This window comes from Kockiozyma suomiensis (genome assembly GCF_038497685.1).
Source record: "Kockiozyma suomiensis strain NRRL Y-17356 unplaced genomic scaffold V2V93scaffold_18, whole genome shotgun sequence".
In the NCBI taxonomy this organism is placed as follows: domain Eukaryota; kingdom Fungi; phylum Ascomycota; class Lipomycetes; order Lipomycetales; family Lipomycetaceae; genus Kockiozyma; species Kockiozyma suomiensis.
In genome coordinates this window covers 142275-159696 of record NW_027117681.1, presented here as the reverse complement: position 1 = coordinate 159696, position 17422 = coordinate 142275, and the positions used below count along the sequence as shown (strand labels likewise).

Sequence of the window (17422 nt, the reverse complement as noted above, 5' to 3'; positions counted from 1 at the left end):
CCGCCGAGTAATTGCAAATACTGGTATCACACTGCTCTCAAACGAATAAAAGCTGTAATTCACGTGATGTGCATCAGCCATGAGTGGCACAAACTTTCGGCTATATTCCCAATATAGTTTAGCGTCGGATATAAATTACAGCCGTCTGAGGCGCAGCGCATCATTTCGGTGCTCCGAGACGCGCGGCAACTAACTATTTAATTCTCTATTCTCTTTTTTCTTTTTTTTTTGTCCTTTGCCTTTACTACATTTGACGCTGAGTAGTACACTGTGTCTTACTGCCGCTTGAAAATGGCTCGACTGGCTGCGAAATATTTCGAAAAATCTCAGAGCAGCAGATTGGCGACAGGAGAGCAAAAACAGGGAGCCATCGCCACTTATATTAAATACTACCTGGTATGCCTTTTAAATTCACTTTACTCTTATTTCTTGTATTCTAACTTGTATAGAAATTTTTTCCATATGTATGGCCCTATAGCGATAGACGGTTACAACTTGACGGCGCTCTATGTCTACTCATCATGCTCATCTCTAGAGCAGTCAACATTCTGATGCCGTATCAGCTCGGCAAAGTCACAGATGCCCTGGCCGCCAGCGAAATGACAACAGGAATCTCAGCCATCCCATGGAAGCAAATAACAATATATCTTGGTCTTCGCTACGTGCAAGGGCACGGTTCCGCGCTTGGATTCATAGAAAGACAACTATGGACGCGGATATCTCAAGCCGCTACGCGCTCACTCGCATTATCGGGATTCAGACACGTTCTTGACTTAGGAGTCGACTATCATATATCTCATGGTGCTAGCGATATTATCTCTACTCTTGAACGGAATCACGCCATTCTGGGATTCGTCGAGAAAGTGACTTTTCAAATGATACCATTAGCTATTGACATTGTACTTGCTGTCGGATACTTTGTTCTTGCTTTCGATCGATACTATGCTACTGTTGTTGTCTGTGTTGCTACTAGTTATGTTTGGGCGAGTACTCGTCTTTCTCGTGTACGAGCAGAGCAGAAACGCAAGTTTTATGCTTCGTACTCCCAAGAATACCGCATTAAGCATGATGCCATTACTGCATATGACACAGTTAAATATTTCAATGCGGGAGAATACGAACAAGAAAGATATCTTAATGCGATCAATGAAGTACAGAGCATTAATCTCCGATATCAAGCTTCAAATCACATTCTGAGCTTGATTCAAAACACAATTTTCACCGTCATATTACTTGTTTCTTGTGTCTTTTCCGCATACAAAGTATCGATGAAAGAGAGTAAAGTTGGTTCGTTTGTGACCTTACTCACATACATGAAACAACTCCAGCATCCTCTTGACCAACTCACCAATTTTCTCAAATCGACTCAAGATAATCTTGTCAGTGCCGAAAAGATCATTGAAATGCTCGAAACGAAACCTAGTATAACAGAGTGCCCCAATGCGAAATCGTTACGTGTTCCTGTCAAAGGTGAAATCACATTCAGCAATGTGTCATTCTCATATCCCACTACAAATGATAAAGGTACAAACAATCAAAATGACAAGGCAAACAATGGTGAAAAGAAAGAAGAAAGACAAATACAGGCCATATCAGATTTCACGTTTAACTGTCCCTCTGGTTCAACAGTCGCCTTTGTGGGCGAATCTGGTGGTGGGAAAAGTACTCTTTTTCGTCTACTATTTCGCTTCTATGATCCAACCTCTGGTACGATATCTATTGACGGACAAGATATTCGTGATTTAACATTATCCTCATTGGCGGATAATATCGGGGTGGTACCCCAAGAATGCGCTCTTTTTAACGATACGATTATGTACAACTTACGTTATGCGCGACGTGATGCTACTGATGACGAAATATTCTCCGCTGCGAAAGCAGCTTCGATTCATGATAAGATTATGCGATTCCCAGAAGGCTACAATACCGTTGTTGGTGAGCGTGGATTAAGACTCAGTGGAGGAGAGAAACAACGAATTGCAATTGCTCGCGCAATTTTAAAGAATCCACCAATTTTATTACTTGACGAAGCCACAGCAATGCTTGATATTGAATCTGAACGGCATATTCAACATGCAATCAGAGAATTGAGTCGAGAAAGGACGACTTTGGTAATTGCACATCGACTTTCTACAATTATTTCTGCGGATTTGATTGTAGTTATACACGACGGACGAGTAGTTGAGATGGGATCGCATCGACACTTGATTGGTACTAAAGGGAAATATTATTCAATGTGGAAGAAACAGGTCGCCCCTATGTTTGCCGATTATGTGACTAAAGGCGAGACAGAAGAGGAATTTTTTGAAAAAATTTTAGAACGAAAAGTCAGCGTGAAGCAAGTAAATATCGATACAGCAAAAGAGAAACCAAACGGAAAAAGATCAGCTTTCTTTAATGATTTGGATATATAAATAAAACTCCACATGGATAAATAATTGGAACAGCAAGGAGGATTGTCATTATCATATAGGTGTCAATAAGGTGTTGAATATTTTTGGGCATTACATTACTTAATTATATACAATTCAAAATTCGTCTTCAAAATCAAAATAGTCATCGTAATCATTCTCACTATCCTCTGAATCGTTATTACTACATTCGAGTACTATCTCGCGTAGATTGGGATCCGAAGCCCAATCAAGGCCACTTCCCAATACTATGCCCTGATCTCAGGTTAGCATATAAAAATGAGGTGCAGAATAATCCTAGCGACATACTAATATTATTGGCTTTAAAGTTTCAAGTTTTTGTGTAGCGCTGGCATAGCTTTCTTTGCATCTAGTCCACAATTTAGACATCTACCCGTTTTCTAGTAGACAGACATTATACATACGAGAGTATCCGCATCTGTGCATCACCAGGAATCGCACTTTTTGTCTGTTGTTTCTGATCATGAATCAGCGATACTAAACGCGCCGTGACAGCCTTATTCTCCTCGTGCCGCACTAACATAATTAGCTATGTATTTCATTACTTGGCAAATATGTATACAAACATTTAATCTCTGAGCGAGAGACATAAATTTGCCTTCTTAATTCGGAAAGCTCGTTGCTAAGCCGTGCGATCACTGCCGTACTATTTTCGACTGCCGTCATGGCATCGCCAGCAGTATATTCTGACTGTCGTCGTTTGAGTTCTTTAGGAGAGGCCAAGTGCCTTGTAGTTTGTTAGGAGCTAGAAGCCATGTAAAAATCTCAGGCGAAGGACATACCCATATAGCTCATCAAACGCGATATCAGCTTCAATCTGTGCAACCGCGGCGCGCTCACGTACAGAATCAACGGATAGTCCTGTGAATTCTCGTTTAACATTCCTGTCTAGTGGAATAGCATATTTGTCTCTTTCTCTTTTGACCGAAAATAACTCTGAACGTAGAGCGCGGATCCTTTGCAGCTTTGAAAGAGATGAGAGGAGCTGTGGTTCCCCAGCGATTGATGTTCGTGACGATCCTATTTTCGAAAGAACTGGAAGTCCGGTAGGTGATATGAGACATAACTGCAGTATGTCTGTCGATATGACATCGAGTGATATATCTTGTTGCATTGCTGTCGCTTTGCTTTGCCTTGTTTATTTATGGTCTGTATGTTGTCGAAGTCGAGGGACAGTTTACGCGACGCGTGTGCACCTCCACATGTGGCGTCCTTGCGCCACAACCATAACAAAGCGCGCGAAGACGGAGACAAGAAGCGGGCTGGCCTCGGTCACACTTTGGTTTTGAGTACTGTGTATTTTGCAAACTCCGGAAAGTAATCATTTGATATACAACTCTGAAGAAGAGAATATGGATAGCGCAGGAATGGGAGAGGCAGTGGAGAGTAACTTTGACATTTCGATGCTGCAATCTGATTTCCTACCAAAACGAGAGGCACGCGATACAGTTACAACCACGCAGAACGACGATTTTGATGACAGTATTGATGATGAAGTAAGCCATGTTCTGCCGTCGCCAATTCGTGCTCAATCTTCAGTGGCCGGTGACCCAAGCAAGTCGTCGATAGTTACAAATTTACCCGCATTTGGATCACCACTATCGCCGTCAGATTCGGGTCTTCCTATCGCTGTATCAACACCGGCGTACTTATTCACATCAAGATTCAAGGGCAGCTCACCTGGACGATCATTAGTGTACTCCCTCGCCGAGAAGTCCCAGGCAAGTCAGGGTGGATTCGCGAGCTTGGGAAGCGAGATATTAGCTAGTGCCAGCGCGCCGTTTTCGAAATCTCCATTAACGTCTCCGGTGGGTTCACCTGGTCAAGCATCTCATATCTCTGACGAAAGTAGACGAGGAGGGGAAGAGAGTATTGAGAGCTCAAGGAACGATGAGGAGGTAAGTTCTTCATTAATCGATAGCATTATTATAGAATCTAACGCAATTACTGAACAGCGGCTGGCGAAGCTCACTTCGACCACATCAGCAAAATCTCCCCAGCACTCATTTTTACCATCGTTTTTATTACCACGTGCAGAAGATACAAGAGCTAAAAACCAATTGACGTCACCCTCACAATCGCCTACGCCAAAGAGAGCCGGTACGAGTGCGTCTGAGCGCGTATTTGCCGGCCTGCGATCGTTGTCACCTGTACGACTTTCGCGTTCTCCAGTGCCTAATGTCGATGTTGAAGAAAAAGACACGAGATTTGAAAAAGATGGCGAAAACGAAAAAAGCGAAAAAAACGAAGGAAATGAAAAAGCTCTAGGAAGCGCATTTGAGCCTGTATCTAGAAATTTGCGCCCACCAACTACAACTTCTGATACCCCTCTGGAAGTAAAATCAAATAGCTCAGCGCCAAGGACGCAATCCAAATCTCCACACACAAAGACCGTACGACAAATTTCTCCTCGCAAGCTATTACGCGATCTATCTCGGGTAATGTCCTCTCCGTCTCCAGACTCTTGTAGTCGGCTATCTTCCAGTGATGTTGAAAAGAACAATGATATGAAGATGCCAAAGATTACGGCCACAAATGACGGCCAAAACGAGGAGCAAAAGGAAAAAGTCAATGGACATGCCAGAGAGAGAGTGCTCAGCGGAATCGAGTTGTTAAATCGAGATATTATGTGGACAAAAGTGGAATTAGAGGAGATGATGAGAACATTTAAAGATGTCAGTGCAAAGATATCTGACGAGAAAACTGATGAAAATGTAGCCAGACAGTCTGCAAATGAAGAACCAGAGAAATCGGTCGTTGAGAAAATAGTCACAAAGCATGAAGCCAAGAAGAGCACTGAAGAGTTATGGAATTTGGACGCAAAGATTTACAACAAGGTTGAAAAAACAACGCGGGTAGTAATGTGGATATTGATGCTCTTTGTAATTGTTCGGATATTAAGTACAGTGTATGATGAGTACATTGATACCAGTTACATAGGGCCTGAGATTGCTCTGGGGCGAGGACGTGTGTATGACTACTGATAGTTGTGCTGTTTTATATCATGGTGTAAAGGAGTCTGGAGTTTTTTTTTTACGACAGAGGGAAGTGTAAGATATTGCATGCTCTTTTATTAATGTACCCACACCAAAGCAATCTATTCTATTTTAATCTGCACACTCCAAAACGTAAAAAAAGAAAAGAAAAAATATGCATACCAAAAAAATGAAAATGACTGAATCACCGACCAAAAAAAAAGAAAATAGCATCATAATGGACGTAAAACAATATCAACATATCCAACTCATATTACAATAATTAAATAAACTCATCAAAAAAGATAACCACTAAGCAGAACTCCATAGCAGTACTTGAAAAATAATGATAAACACAAATTGAATTACATGCCCATACCAACGAAGCAGAGCATGGCAACAACGAGGCCTAGGCACGAGGATGAACGCCGGTCTGTAGATTCGAGAACTTTGCGAACATTGAGCCTAGTTGCTGTATCTGAAGACTTGTTTGGTTTGTGCTGGAACTGATGAGAGTGCTGTGGTTCTTGTTGTTGCTCAAGAGAGGCTTGTTGCTGCTGCTGTTGCTGCTGTTGCTGTTGCAGTTTAGAAGACTGTGATAGTTCCGTATGAGGAGTAGGTGATCCCGGGAGCACTGAATCATGCTTAACAGCTGTGATAATTGCGCTTTTCGATTCACTCTTTTTCTCGTTCATACTCTCGTTATCGGTCTTTGTGCTCATGGCCGTTGGCTGTGTGAACGGCACGACGGTGAAAGTAGAGAGGGGAGCATCACTGATGTTATTGAATGCGTATATGCTTTTTGCAAAAGCACGTAGGAGAAGAGTAGTCTTCGAAGAAGGACCAAGTAAAGAGGACAAGAGATGGGTTGCCTGTGGTTGCTGAGGCATGGCGACGAGAGCAGGTTTGTATATTTGCAGGGGCGAGATAGGATTATGCTGTTGCTTGCTGCTTAAGCAAAGACCTAGCTCAAAGCAGGCAGAGTCTAAAGCACATTCTGCTGTTTCGGCACATAATTCAGCGGCATACTGACCTTCGCCGAGGACTGCAAAGAGGCCTGAGGCGTCGCAGGCTGCAGGTGCTTCTTCGTCGCTTCGACAGCTCATAAATCCGTCTCCTTGGGAGCACGTCGAGCTTTTTTCGGGTGGAATCCATACGCTATCATCGTCTGTAAGTAGTGACAAAGCCGCTTCCGTTTGCGGGTCTGTTCGCGGCAACCATGCCTCTATCTGCGAAGGAGAAAAGACGTGAGCAGCCACGAAGCGCGCGATGCCGAATCTGTCGGAACTATGCTGCTGCTGCTGCTGCTGCTGAGGCTTGCGTAATATCATGCTCAGCAATAGCACAACAATACACAGAACCGGCACCAGGCGTGTCCGGCGCTGTAGGAAGTACATGCTGCTGGTGCTGGTATCAAAGAGCCGGGCTGCTCTACTGAAGTTGCTTGTCCGCAGCCGTGCGGCGCTGGCGGCGAGTTTCTGATACCCGGAAGACCTAACCCCGAGATTACGCGACCCCAACCCTCTTACTATTTTGGAAATAATAATACATAGTCATGTGAACATTGGAGTGACGGTTACGAACTTTGCCCAGTAAGTTGCAGTCGCTGACTTCGACAGTAGCAACTCAAACAGAACAGCATTTCAGAAATGATCTGGCTGGCTTTGTTTTTAAAGGTCTTTCTGCTGTTTACAGCATCTGCTAACGCTTTGTTTACGGACGAAGCTTTTGTTGTTGACTGGCACAAACAGGCGCTAGGAACCCTGTCTCCTTCGCGCATCCTTTTCTCACCTTCCTCACTCACTACTTTTTCAGACAGCTCTATCCTCGCTTCAATTGATCCTTCGAACGGACATATTTTATGGAGACACTACCTAGACTCTTATATTGCGCAAGACTCTATTCTTGCTCGCCTCGATGCCTCGACAGTTCTGCTGGCTGCCGCTTCCGCCTCTGATCCGGCCGTCACTCGCGTCGCAGGTTTTGTCGAGCAATCCGGCGGCCTTATCTGGCAAACAAATTTTGCAATTGGAGCTCCTCTCAGCGTGACTACTGCGTCGCGAGATATTTTTATTCTTGCAAGCGATGGTATTGTCGTGCGTCTTCGCCATCTTTCCGGCCGGGTTGCCTGGCAATTTTCCTTAGATGAAGGATATAGCCCTGTTGCCATCGCACATATTGAAAAAACTTCCTCGATTACTCTTATAGTACGCTCACAAGCTGCTGGTTTTGGTATTTTATCAATTGATTCGGATACTGGGGCTTTGCGTGGTTCCTTTATTGCTCTCGACTCGGATCCAGCCGCTCTCAATGTTCAAGTCTTCGATGAATTACTAGCGTGGTCGCTTCCGGGCACTCCTCAGACTATAAAAATTGCTTCTTTAGCAGATTCTACTGTCAGGGGGTCTATCACTGCTTCTCACGCTTACTCGTCCTTTGAAGGCGTGTCCAACGGTGGTCTCGCAGTTGCCTTTTCTGACATCAAAACGTCATCCAGCTGGTTACAGCTTTACGAGCTCAGCACTTTGAAGCATTTGAAGACTGTTCAGCTGGATCTTCCAGTTGCTACACTTGTACAGGATAAGCTCTATGAAGTCTCGGCTTCTAGCATTACGACTCGCTCCTTAGCACAACTATCTACTCTGTCTGAGCAGCAGTTCCCCACTGAATCCGAACTGGAGTTTGCTAAATGCAGTAGCACAGCTTGTTTACTCGGTTACACTAATGGCGAGTACTCTTATGTTACGACAGCTGGACTTGCCTGGACGCGCGATGAGTCGACTGTCGGAGGTGTTGCTACACTTGTTGTCGACCTGGAAGAAGAAGGCGAGGAGACTGCTCTTGGAAATGTGCTTTTAGAAGAGCATGCTTCGCCTCTTGAAGCCTATGTGCACCGATTAATTCGACACATAGTTGCTCTCAGCGATTTACCTACTTACCTTTTAGGATTCTTTAAGCGATTCATTTCTGGAAATTACGACGCTGTCGCTGAGCAAGGTGGAGATCGGTTCGGGTTCCGCAAATTTATTGTCCTGGCTACCACGAGAGGTGGGCTGAGGGCTCTTGATTCTCTTACTGGGGATGCAGCATGGAAAGCAGATAATGTCTTTTCTGGAGAAAAGATTGTCGGACTTGCTATCAAAGAAGAACAGCTTAACAAAAACATTTTTGTCGTTGGTGCTTTTGGATCTCTTGCAACATTCACAGTGCATGGTGACCTTGTCAGCACAGCTAAACTGGATGCTCTGGCCTTAGGCGATAAGGTTGACAAAGTTTTTAGTGTGCCACTCTCTGAGGATGAAGAGGCTCTGGCAGTCTGGACTGCACATGGTGACTTGCATTTCCTTTCGACTGCACCTACAAAGCCGCTTTTCTTTTCTAAAGTTGTTGGTGATTCAGTTAAGGGATATTTATACAATGTAAGTTTTTATTTTTCTTCTTTGCGCATGTGCTCTGCTAATTGCTTTAGAACACTGTGACTGAAACATATACTTTCACTCTTCCCGATGGGTACAGAATCAGCTCGATATCAACTCGTCATCCCAAAGATGTGTCCGTGTCAATTGGCCGCGTGCTAGGTGATCGTTCTGTTCTTTACAAATACTTGAATCCTCACCTTCTAGCTGTAACCGCCGTCGACTTGGTTGGATCTGCAGCTATATTTCTGCTAGACGACGTCTCGGGACGAGTGCTATACTCTGCCTACCACACTGATGAGATTATTGATGTCTCGGCTGGCGTTAAGGTTGTTGTGGGTGAGAATTGGGTTGTGTATAGTTATTGGTCTGATTTGGTGGCAAGGGGCGAGAAGCTCGTCGTTCTCGATCTTTACGAGTCAGATATTGCCAATGAGCGCTGGTCAAAGACGGTCAATAGCACGTTCACTGCCACGCCTGCACCGTACGTTCAATCGCAGGCTTACTTATTCCCTACTCACATCTCATCGCTTGCTGTAACCCGTTCGAGATTTGGAATTACGAACCGAGATGTGATTGCTGCGCTGGATACGAATCAGGTTGCGGCTCTCCCAAAGCGAATTCTCGATGCTCGACGCCCTGTCTCTCGCGATCCGACTAATGAGGAGAAAGAGGAAGGACTTGTGAAGTACGACCCTTTAATCACTGACGACCGCCGACTTATCATTTCGCATGTGCAGCAAGTGATTTTAGGAGCATCACCGCATATAATCAGTACACCTGCGCTTCTTGAATCGACGGTTCTTGTATTTACTTCTGGTATAGACTTGTTTTTTACCAGAGTGACACCAAGTCAGCCGTTTGATGTGCTTGCAAAATCGTTCAACAAGGGACAACTTGTGACTACTATTTTGGCATTGGCGATGGCGGTCAGAGTCGTTGGACCGATGGTGAAAAAGAAAGCTGTAAATGCTAGATGGGGTTCGACTAAATGATTTGCATTGTATATTATTGTATAAATGTTGATAGTTTTTGTTCCTTTTATAAAATGAAAAAAGAAAATAATGGTTCATATCTAGAGTATATTTTTTGGAGGGAATTTACAATAGCAAGAAATAATCTATACAGTTTTCTTTGCTGAATTTTCACCAGTGAAAAGCCATAATCCTACAAAAACAACCCACGCACCCGCTACAACGACAATCGACGAAACATATGGCCAAGCGTTTGGAATTGCAAAACTTCGCGCGAATTCATTATGGCCGAAATGACGGACTGTGACAACGCGCTTATCTTTGATGAAGGTAAGACCTGGACGGAAGTACTCCAAGACAAACGAAAACATGCCATGCTGGTCTGGAGCTGTGAATGTAGTCGCGTAAAATTGTGCAGTAGATGTTTTATGCGTTGGACTCAGTGTCAGACGGTAGTACGGGTCCAGCATTGTGAATTCAAGCTGCACATCATCAGCAGTATATGGAAACCATGACCCATCTTCAAACTGTGACAACGATACTTCATAGGCGATGTCGTTTTTGACACGATATATACTTGGATTCTCGGTAGTGTTTGTATCTTCGAGCAGTCTATGTGATACAGACTCGAGTTTCAGAACAGATTTCTCGGAAAATGTCCATTTGGTAAGCTCAGTAGCGAAAGCACGGTTGAAGCTATTCGGCTTAGAGAATGCCTCGTCGCTAAAAAGTAAGTTACTAGCCACAAATGTGATTCGCGAATTGGATCGGGTCTGCAAACTAGCAACCAAAAATGCTTGCTTACCAGTGGCAAACGGCGAGTCGGATGATAGTGTCTCTTCGGCGGGGTCGTATATATACGCAGTTTCTGGGGCGGCGAGGACAGGTACAATCAGCGGATTGTTTCCTAGTGCAAAGGCGGAGCCACCAGGGTAATACAATTTTGCAGCGACGTCTTCTGGAGCCGCAACAATATGTGGTGCAAGGAGCGTCTGCGGATCCAAGATGAGCGCATCGTGAAGGAGCGGACTGGCCTGTTCATCATACATAAAGTGATCAACGAGTTTTGTATCGCGAAAGGGCAATACCACGTCTAATTGGACCGCAAATTCGCGAACAGAAGCTAGAGCATGTTCGTTGGAGTTAAGGACAATAACAATATTTCCGCCGGCTTTTGCAAAATCAAGAAGAGGTTTTGCGAGAAGGTTTGGACCAAGAGCCTTTTGCGTTGGGGGTTGTGTGAGGAAAACGTGGTCGTATGTTCGCTCGCCGAATTCAAAGAGGCCAAGATGAGGATCGTTTGCGGATTTGATTGACAGATCAAGTCCTCGAGCTACACAGCAAAAGTCTGTTAGTTTTTATATTGAGCAATTGCTATGATATCAGTAAGGATACAAACAGTCCAGGTCTGAGAGAAAGACTGCATAATCCTCTTGCTTTAACGACGGGTCGAGTACGACGAGCACACGTGATCCGCTAACTGATATAGCAGAGACATAACTGATGCAGACAATAGCCAGTAGAAGTGTTGTCCGTAGCAATTGCACTGCCATTGTGTCTGTTATTTTGATGAAAACGATAGTGTATGTAAGATGGCAAGTCGAAGCTTGCTAAAGAAGTGTGCGTGTCCAGATCAAGTACAAACCCCTTTGGATTCATTGGTACGCGCGTGTAGTTAAAGACGCGTCTGGCACTCTCACGCACACTCACACAACAGCTACAGCGACAAATATGGCACCGACGATTGAAAAACGCACGCTTGATTCAGATCCCGGTGAACTAGAGGTGATTTGAGTGTGTTTTATTGTTAAAAGAAGAGAGTGGTGGCTAATAAGTGTATAGAGTATTCTTGATGTGGACGAGTTGCAGGCTCTTGGGATCAATGCTGCTGATATCCAAAAGCTGCGAGCCGCGGGCATTTACGCTATTTCTGTCTGTTTATTTTATTATTTGTGGTATTTACTGTCTGTTGAAATTGAGAGAGGCTAATTGCAGAGCCATAGACTGTATTGTCGACTACACGTCGCAATTTACTGAAAGTGAAAGGTCTATCCGAAATCAAAGTTGAAAAGATCAAAGAGGCTGCCGGCAAACTTCTCAACACGGGTTTTATATCAGCTACTGATCAGGCACAAAACAGAAGCAGAGTTATTGCTATATCTACTGGCAGTGCAGCTCTGGATGCGGTGTTGGGCGGCGGAATCAAGACCATGAGTATTACAGAGGTTTTTGGCGAATACCGATGTGGAAAGACGCAACTTGCGCATACTTTCTGTGTTACGGCACAACTTCCTAGAGTATGTAGCCAACTTTATGCTTTTGTGACTCCGTTACTGATCAGAGCAGAATATGGGAGGCGCAGAAGGCAAGGTTGCTTATATCGACACCGAGGGAACTTTTCGCCCTGAACGTTTGCGCGATATTGCTGAAAGATTTGGCGTCGACCCGGATCAAGTATGCGACAATATATCGTATGCGCGGGCATTGAATAGTGAGCATCAAATGGAGCTTATCGAGAAGCTTGGCGGCACGTTTGCTGATGGCAGTTTTCGTCTACTAGTACAATTCTTGCTTTCTGTATTTGCGATAAAGAGATGATGTTAATAAATTATAGATTGTCGACTCGATTATGGCTCAATTCAGAGTTGATTATTCAGGACGCGGCGAATTAAATGAACGTCAGCAGAAGCTTAATCAGATGCTTGGGCGATTAAATAGACTGGCTGAGGAGTATAATGTTGCAGTATTTATGACTAATCAAGTGCAGTCTGATCCAGGAGCGTCGGCATTGTTCGCGGCTGCAGATGGAAGAAAACCGTGAGTCGTATTTAGCTAGTTGTATGATGGGTTTGAGACTAACACATAAGACAGAGTTGGTGGGCATGTGCTGGTGTGTATTGAGAGTACTGTTTTCGAAGAGAGAATATGCTGATAAGATAGGCCCATGCGTCTGCGACGAGACTTTTACTGAGGTGCGTATATTAATAGAAAAGCGCAATATTGGAAGCTAATGAGATTGAGTACAGAAAAGGACGTGGCGAAGAGCGAGTTGCAAAGGTATTTCAGAATAGTAGAGTGGCTGAACGAGAGAAGCTGATGATCATGTTTAGTTGCAAGATAGTCCCGATATGCCAGAACGTGAGGCAACGTATTGTATTACGGAAGGTGTGTATCTGAAGCTCTTTGACAGTGATAAAAGCTAAAACAAGGATAGGTGGAATAAGCGATGTTGCTTGAGGGGGAAGTCCTTGAGTAAGAGATGGCTCGCTAAAATGTCTCTTGGACATGCTATTACTGTTGTTATTGCTGTTGCTATTGCTATTGCTATTGCTGGTCAATAAGAATAAAAGTTTTATTGCAAGATATGAAGGCGATAAATAAATAAAAATAATGCATGATGTTCTCCACAGTCAAAAAAACTGAGAAGTGATAGAAATACAGCAGCAAATTGCTCAGAACGCCTTGTACAAATCATATGTATGCCAATACTCCAGGTACACCCAATATACACCACATTAGAAAGCCGATGAGCCGGCAACTCAAGTCATTAAGATAGAAAGAAAAATTCTAGTCGGAGGACCTGCTGGCGAGCATTTTGGAAGTGCTCATAAGAGAGCCAATATAGTCCTGCAAGAACTTGTTTTCGCCTTCTAATCGTTCATAGTCACCTTTGACGGCATTTATACGCTCTAGAATAGCAGCCAGGCCGTCTTGCATCATTTTTGCCTCTTTCTTGAGCTGCAATGCTTTTTCTTTGTCTCCGATAGCGGTTGGGCTTGCAGAGGCGGAAGTAGATGCGGCAGCTGCGTAGTCGTCATCGTCGAGATACAGCTTTGCAACGGAATTTTCAGGATCACGATTAGCAGGCTCGTAGTGTTCTATTGCTCTCGGAGCGGTGACGACGGGAGGAAGAGGAGGACGAGAAGAGGAATTGGATGATGTAGTTGAAGCTGAGGAAGTTGCCCTGCTTCCAGAGCCTTGTTTCAAAGACCAGTAAGAGTTCGATTCAACGTCAGACATGAGGCAAAGATGAAAACGTTATAACAATAAGACAAGTATTATGGAGATGTTGAATTGTAATCGAGCATGCGTAAAAGATGGTGAAGCTGAAGATAATAGGAGAACTGTGTTTTTTTCGGACTCGGAACCAGCTCCGCTCGCTTCTCTTTTCAGCAAACTCTCGCTGCTAAAACTCTGACGTCACTTCTCCGACACACCAATGACATCAGATCACGTGCACACCAATACTGGCCCGCTTCCGAGATTCTTTGCTGTGTATGCTCGATTGATAGTCTCAAAAGTGAAATACTCTCAAAATAATGCCATTTTTCTACTACACCTAAATGCAGTCTCTTCGACAAGTTGTGCTGCAACACTAATATATTATGTCATTACGGAACCTTAATATTTCATGTTACTAATTCATTAGTCATTTGTTTACCCGGCTTGTGTGCACGCGTTGTGTTCATCGCTAGCAAAACATCTCGAGAAGAAAACATAAACCGCATCATTGCTTATCGATCTCCTCCAATGGGTACGTCTCTCGGTATCAGTATATGGATACTATCATTTGTATACTAATATATCTTTTTTAGCTTCGAACGCTGGTGGCTCGGATCAAAACAAGGATCAGTCGAGTACGCTTCACCTCTTTCCATTCTCAGTTCACTTAAAACAGCTACTAATTTCTTTCTTTAGAGCCAGTCTTTGGCGGATTTGGTGCTACTGCCCAAAAACCAGCAGCATCTGGATTTTCGTTTGGTTCTGCTTCGACTCAATTCTCTTTCGGTAGTACTTCGTCGTCTGCACCGGCTTTTGGTTCGACTACCGCTACTTCCTCGTCAGCTACTACTCCTTCTCTCTTTGCTTCTATAAGCAATTCTGCGTCACCTTTTGCGGCTCCTTCGTCTTCCTCTGCGACCACTGTCTCTTCCACTGCAATAACCCCCGCTTCGGGTGGTTTATTCGGATCCACGACTGCCACTCCCAAATTCGGCACCAGCTCCACGCCGTCATTTTCTTTCGGCAAAGCTGCCGACTCTACCACACCAGTAACCTCTGCGACGACCGCAGCGGCAGCACCAAGTCCATTTGGCACATCAGGAGCTTCTGCAGTAGGGTTTGGCAATACTTCAGCATCTAGAGCCCCTGCTACTTCGTCTCTTTTCGCGTCAGTCAATGCCGATTCTGCAAAGTCTGCTGCCCAGGCTGCACCATCCCAGGCTGCACCATCATTCTTTGCGTCAACATCTAGCAAGCCTACATTATCCTTCGGCTCTTTAAATCCCACTTCTGCTGCATCCACAGCTTCTTCTATAACTGCTACTACTTCTGCTGCTCCCGCCGCAACGCCTTCGTTTTCTTTTGGTGGTGTCACAACAACTACTTCGGCAGCTTCTAGTGTAACTCCGGCTGTCTCGGGAGGATTGTTTGGATCCAAAACTTCTGCCGTCACTTCTGCGCCTGTCTTTGGTACAACGACGACTACTCCTGCCGCTACTGCGCCTGCCTTTTCATTTGGCAAGCCCAACGAGGCTGCTACGGCTGCTGCGCCCGTTTCTACTGCCGCGACCACATCATCTGCTACGGCCGCTTCTACTCCAGCATTTGCAGGATTTGGTGCTGCAAAGCCTGCCGCCGCAAGCACCACCACGTCGGCTCCTGTTTTTGGAAATGCTACTGCTACTACTACATCTAGTAGTGCCCCAGCTCAAGCTCCAGTTCAAGTTCCAGCTCCTGCATCAACTACAGCCACGAGCACCACCTCTACTGTGAATCCTACGATTGCAGCACCCGCAGCGCCCGCAGCAGCCCCCGCAAGTCTGAAAAACAAAAGCATGGAAGACATTATCTCTAAGTGGACTACTGCTTTGACAACATATTCTCGTGAATTTGTTCAGCAGGCTGAGGAGATATCAAAATGGGATCGTACACTTGTCGAAAATGGCGAGAAAATTGCTCAGCTATTTACTGAAACAGTGCAGGCTGAGCAGACGCAGCAAAAAGTAGAACAGCTGGTGCTTTATACTGGACGCCAGCAAGATGATCTTGAAAGTGTACTTGACTTGTATGAGAAAGACGTTGATAATTTGCTTGCTACGATCGGTGCTACGGATGGAATGCAGCCTCCTGATGTTGAGCGCGAACGCACATATCAGTTAGCTGAGCGGCTTAATGAGGAACTTGACCAGTTGGGAAAGAATTTGAGTAGTATGATTGAAGAGGTCAATAAGAGCTCGACTACTTTGAACCGGACTAAAGATGACGATCCAGTAAGTTTTTTCTTTTCTCTTTCTTTGAGTCTCTTTCGATTGTTTTAGGTATTCAAAGCTAACAACATTCTAGTTATCCCATATTGTTCGCATCTTGAATGCACATCTGTCGAGCCTGCAGTGGATTGATACGAACACTGCACAGTTGCACGATAAAATCGAAGAGGTCAAGTCATTTGAAAGTCAGCTACGGTCTCGCGGATATTAGTTAGCTTATTGTTGTATTTGTATCAATAAAGGTAGATGTACAGTTATGCCATGGTCCCAGCAAAAGGCTTAAATTTCCGTCTCGCTTTCAACTCAACAATACGTTCTTGATCCCTTTTGAAATTTCGTAATAAATCGTTCATCTTTTCTTTCTTGCGCTCGCGAACTTGATACCTGTAAAAATCCTTCAACTCTTTCTTTCGCATTTTCTCTCGCGCAACCTCCCTAACCGCGTCACTCGACATTGCTACCCCTGCGCGTCCGGCGCCAGCGCCGCGAGAAACAGTTATGAAACCATCAGCGTCTGGTTCAGAGCGTGCGCGTTTTGCGGCTTGCTCCCGCTCTGCTTCCTCGGCATCGAAGCGCTGCATGAAGACGTCTAGAGTGGATTGTAGTACTGTAGCAGGGACATGTTGGCGGGCATGGATAGCGGTATATCGAGATAGGCCTGTTGCCCCGTCGGTTGAAGATGATGAGGGAAGTGTCCAGAGCAATGGTGTCGAAGGTATGTGCCTTATAGCTTTAAGGACGCGAGAGAATGCGGTTTGATTGGCGAAGACGACTTGGGCTGCTGAGTTTGTAGGTAATATTCGGCGAATTGATCGCGACGCCGAGTCTGATTTCTGCAATCCCGTAAATGAAGAAAGAGATGGTATACTATCATCATGAGGACCAGTCGGCGAGGGAAGGAAAGTGACGGAGACTGGTAGTGAATCAGAACGCGAATCATCATCGTCCGCATTTGAACCCAGCAATTGAGCAACCAACACCCGCACATGCAACGTCGTCGCATCGATAGGAACGTTCGCCATAAACAATGTTAACTCATTACCTTCAACTCCAGGATTCTTGTGCTCTCGCAAGTAAATATAATGCTCCACATCCATAGAACTAAAATCTTCTGAGCCTGAGTCTGAATCTGTGTCAGATGAAGAAGCCCCAGGAAATATCACTGGAAGAACGTAGTACCCTGAAATAACACGTGATTCTGTACTCTTGCTCTTTTTACTCTTTTTTTCTTCAGATTTCGCCATTTTAATCTCCTCTCAGTTTCTTTAATCTGGAATCTGAATGAACAATTTTGAAAAGAAAAACACTACGAAAAAAAAGCACAGCTCGTGCGGCGCTCAATTCCTCCCAACAGAC

The 17422-nt window shown here is 44.6% G+C and overlaps 10 protein-coding genes across 10 annotated transcripts; 5 read left to right on the top strand and 5 right to left on the bottom strand.

Moving 5' to 3' along the window:
• Positions 1-92: 92 nt before the first annotated feature.
• Positions 93-2796, top strand: V2V93DRAFT_103173 (P-loop containing nucleoside triphosphate hydrolase protein). The gene is made up of 2 exons (XM_066906727.1): positions 93-396; positions 450-2796. The coding sequence occupies exons 1-2, from the start codon at positions 292-294 to the stop codon at positions 2412-2414; spliced, it is 2070 nt and encodes a 689-aa protein (XP_066763261.1). The 5' UTR covers positions 93-291; the 3' UTR covers positions 2415-2796.
• On the bottom strand, positions 2473-3645 carry V2V93DRAFT_376153 (uncharacterized protein). The gene is made up of 5 exons (XM_066911667.1): positions 3215-3645; positions 2999-3159; positions 2837-2948; positions 2721-2781; positions 2473-2666 (listed from the first exon to the last, which is right to left on the bottom strand). Exons 1-5 carry the CDS (start codon positions 3544-3546, stop codon positions 2529-2531), a joined length of 804 nt encoding a protein of 267 aa, XP_066763260.1. The 5' UTR covers positions 3547-3645; the 3' UTR covers positions 2473-2528.
• Positions 3646-3698: 53 nt separating this feature from the next.
• Positions 3699-5620, top strand: V2V93DRAFT_376151 (uncharacterized protein). The gene is made up of 2 exons (XM_066911666.1): positions 3699-4330; positions 4388-5620. The coding sequence occupies exons 1-2, from the start codon at positions 3785-3787 to the stop codon at positions 5414-5416; spliced, it is 1575 nt and encodes a 524-aa protein (XP_066763259.1). The 5' UTR covers positions 3699-3784; the 3' UTR covers positions 5417-5620.
• Positions 5484-6841, bottom strand: V2V93DRAFT_376150 (uncharacterized protein). Its single transcript, XM_066911665.1, has one exon. The coding sequence runs from the start codon at positions 6802-6804 to the stop codon at positions 5773-5775; it is 1032 nt and encodes a 343-aa protein (XP_066763258.1). The 5' UTR covers positions 6805-6841; the 3' UTR covers positions 5484-5772.
• A 162-nt stretch (positions 6842-7003) lies between these two features.
• V2V93DRAFT_376149 (uncharacterized protein) lies at positions 7004-9903 on the top strand (the record flags this gene model as incomplete). The annotated part of the gene is made up of 2 exons (XM_066911664.1): positions 7004-8826; positions 8877-9903. Coding segments are annotated over exons 1-2 (2708 nt in total), but the record flags the coding sequence as incomplete, so codon positions are not given.
• Positions 9801-11373, bottom strand: V2V93DRAFT_376147 (Dolichyl-diphosphooligosaccharide--protein glycosyltransferase subunit WBP1). Its single transcript, XM_066911663.1, has 2 exons — positions 11197-11373; positions 9801-11130 (listed from the first exon to the last, which is right to left on the bottom strand). Exons 1-2 carry the CDS (start codon positions 11348-11350, stop codon positions 9944-9946), a joined length of 1341 nt encoding a protein of 446 aa, XP_066763256.1. The 5' UTR covers positions 11351-11373; the 3' UTR covers positions 9801-9943.
• Positions 11374-11528: 155 nt separating this feature from the next.
• Positions 11529-13034, top strand: V2V93DRAFT_392878 (Rad51-domain-containing protein; the record flags this gene model as incomplete). Its single annotated transcript, XM_066912489.1, has 10 exons — positions 11529-11582; positions 11640-11729; positions 11801-12094; positions 12144-12356; positions 12412-12614; positions 12669-12687; positions 12738-12769; positions 12824-12854; positions 12908-12962; positions 13012-13034. The coding sequence occupies 10 exons, from the start codon at positions 11529-11531 to the stop codon at positions 13032-13034; spliced, it is 1014 nt and encodes a 337-aa protein (XP_066763255.1).
• Positions 13035-13089: 55 nt separating this feature from the next.
• V2V93DRAFT_376139 (uncharacterized protein) lies at positions 13090-13924 on the bottom strand. Its single transcript, XM_066911662.1, has one exon. The coding sequence runs from the start codon at positions 13815-13817 to the stop codon at positions 13365-13367; it is 453 nt and encodes a 150-aa protein (XP_066763254.1). The 5' UTR covers positions 13818-13924; the 3' UTR covers positions 13090-13364.
• A 175-nt stretch (positions 13925-14099) lies between these two features.
• V2V93DRAFT_376138 (FG-nucleoporin NSP1) lies at positions 14100-16435 on the top strand. The gene is made up of 4 exons (XM_066911661.1): positions 14100-14331; positions 14393-14434; positions 14496-16069; positions 16143-16435. Exons 1-4 carry the CDS (start codon positions 14328-14330, stop codon positions 16275-16277), a joined length of 1755 nt encoding a protein of 584 aa, XP_066763253.1. The 5' UTR covers positions 14100-14327; the 3' UTR covers positions 16278-16435.
• V2V93DRAFT_376137 (ribosomal RNA-processing protein 7-domain-containing protein) lies at positions 16274-17343 on the bottom strand. Its single transcript, XM_066911660.1, has one exon. The coding sequence runs from the start codon at positions 17308-17310 to the stop codon at positions 16321-16323; it is 990 nt and encodes a 329-aa protein (XP_066763252.1). The 5' UTR covers positions 17311-17343; the 3' UTR covers positions 16274-16320.
• Positions 17344-17422: the final 79 nt, after the last annotated feature.

Coding starts and splice junctions, on each gene's coding strand:
- V2V93DRAFT_376150 (XM_066911665.1), bottom strand. CDS start 6,804: ATGTACTTCCTACAGCGCCGGACACGCCTGGTGCCGGTTCTGTGTATT.
- V2V93DRAFT_376138 (XM_066911661.1), top strand. Junction 14,435..14,495: donor TCAAAACAAGGATCAGTCGA/GTACGCTTCACC, acceptor TTCTTTCTTTAG/AGCCAGTCTTTGGCGGATTT. Junction 16,070..16,142: donor GGACTAAAGATGACGATCCA/GTAAGTTTTTTC, acceptor ACAACATTCTAG/TTATCCCATATTGTTCGCAT.
- V2V93DRAFT_103173 (XM_066906727.1), top strand. CDS start 292: ATGGCTCGACTGGCTGCGAAATATTTCGAAAAATCTCAGAGCAGCAGA. Junction 397..449: donor CTTATATTAAATACTACCTG/GTATGCCTTTTA, acceptor TAACTTGTATAG/AAATTTTTTCCATATGTATG.
- V2V93DRAFT_376151 (XM_066911666.1), top strand. CDS start 3,785: ATGGATAGCGCAGGAATGGGAGAGGCAGTGGAGAGTAACTTTGACATT. Junction 4,331..4,387: donor GCTCAAGGAACGATGAGGAG/GTAAGTTCTTCA, acceptor ATTACTGAACAG/CGGCTGGCGAAGCTCACTTC.
- V2V93DRAFT_376139 (XM_066911662.1), bottom strand. CDS start 13,817: ATGTCTGACGTTGAATCGAACTCTTACTGGTCTTTGAAACAAGGCTCT.
- V2V93DRAFT_376137 (XM_066911660.1), bottom strand. CDS start 17,310: ATGGCGAAATCTGAAGAAAAAAAGAGTAAAAAGAGCAAGAGTACAGAA.
- V2V93DRAFT_376153 (XM_066911667.1), bottom strand. CDS start 3,546: ATGCAACAAGATATATCACTCGATGTCATATCGACAGACATACTGCAG. Junction 2,949..2,998: donor CTCTCGCTCAGAGATTAAAT/GTTTGTATACAT, acceptor TAATTATGTTAG/TGCGGCACGAGGAGAATAAG. Junction 2,667..2,720: donor CTTTAAAGCCAATAATATTA/GTATGTCGCTAG, acceptor ACCTGAGATCAG/GGCATAGTATTGGGAAGTGG.
- V2V93DRAFT_376147 (XM_066911663.1), bottom strand. CDS start 11,350: ATGGCAGTGCAATTGCTACGGACAACACTTCTACTGGCTATTGTCTGC. Junction 11,131..11,196: donor CTTTCTCTCAGACCTGGACT/GTTTGTATCCTT, acceptor TTTGCTGTGTAG/CTCGAGGACTTGATCTGTCA.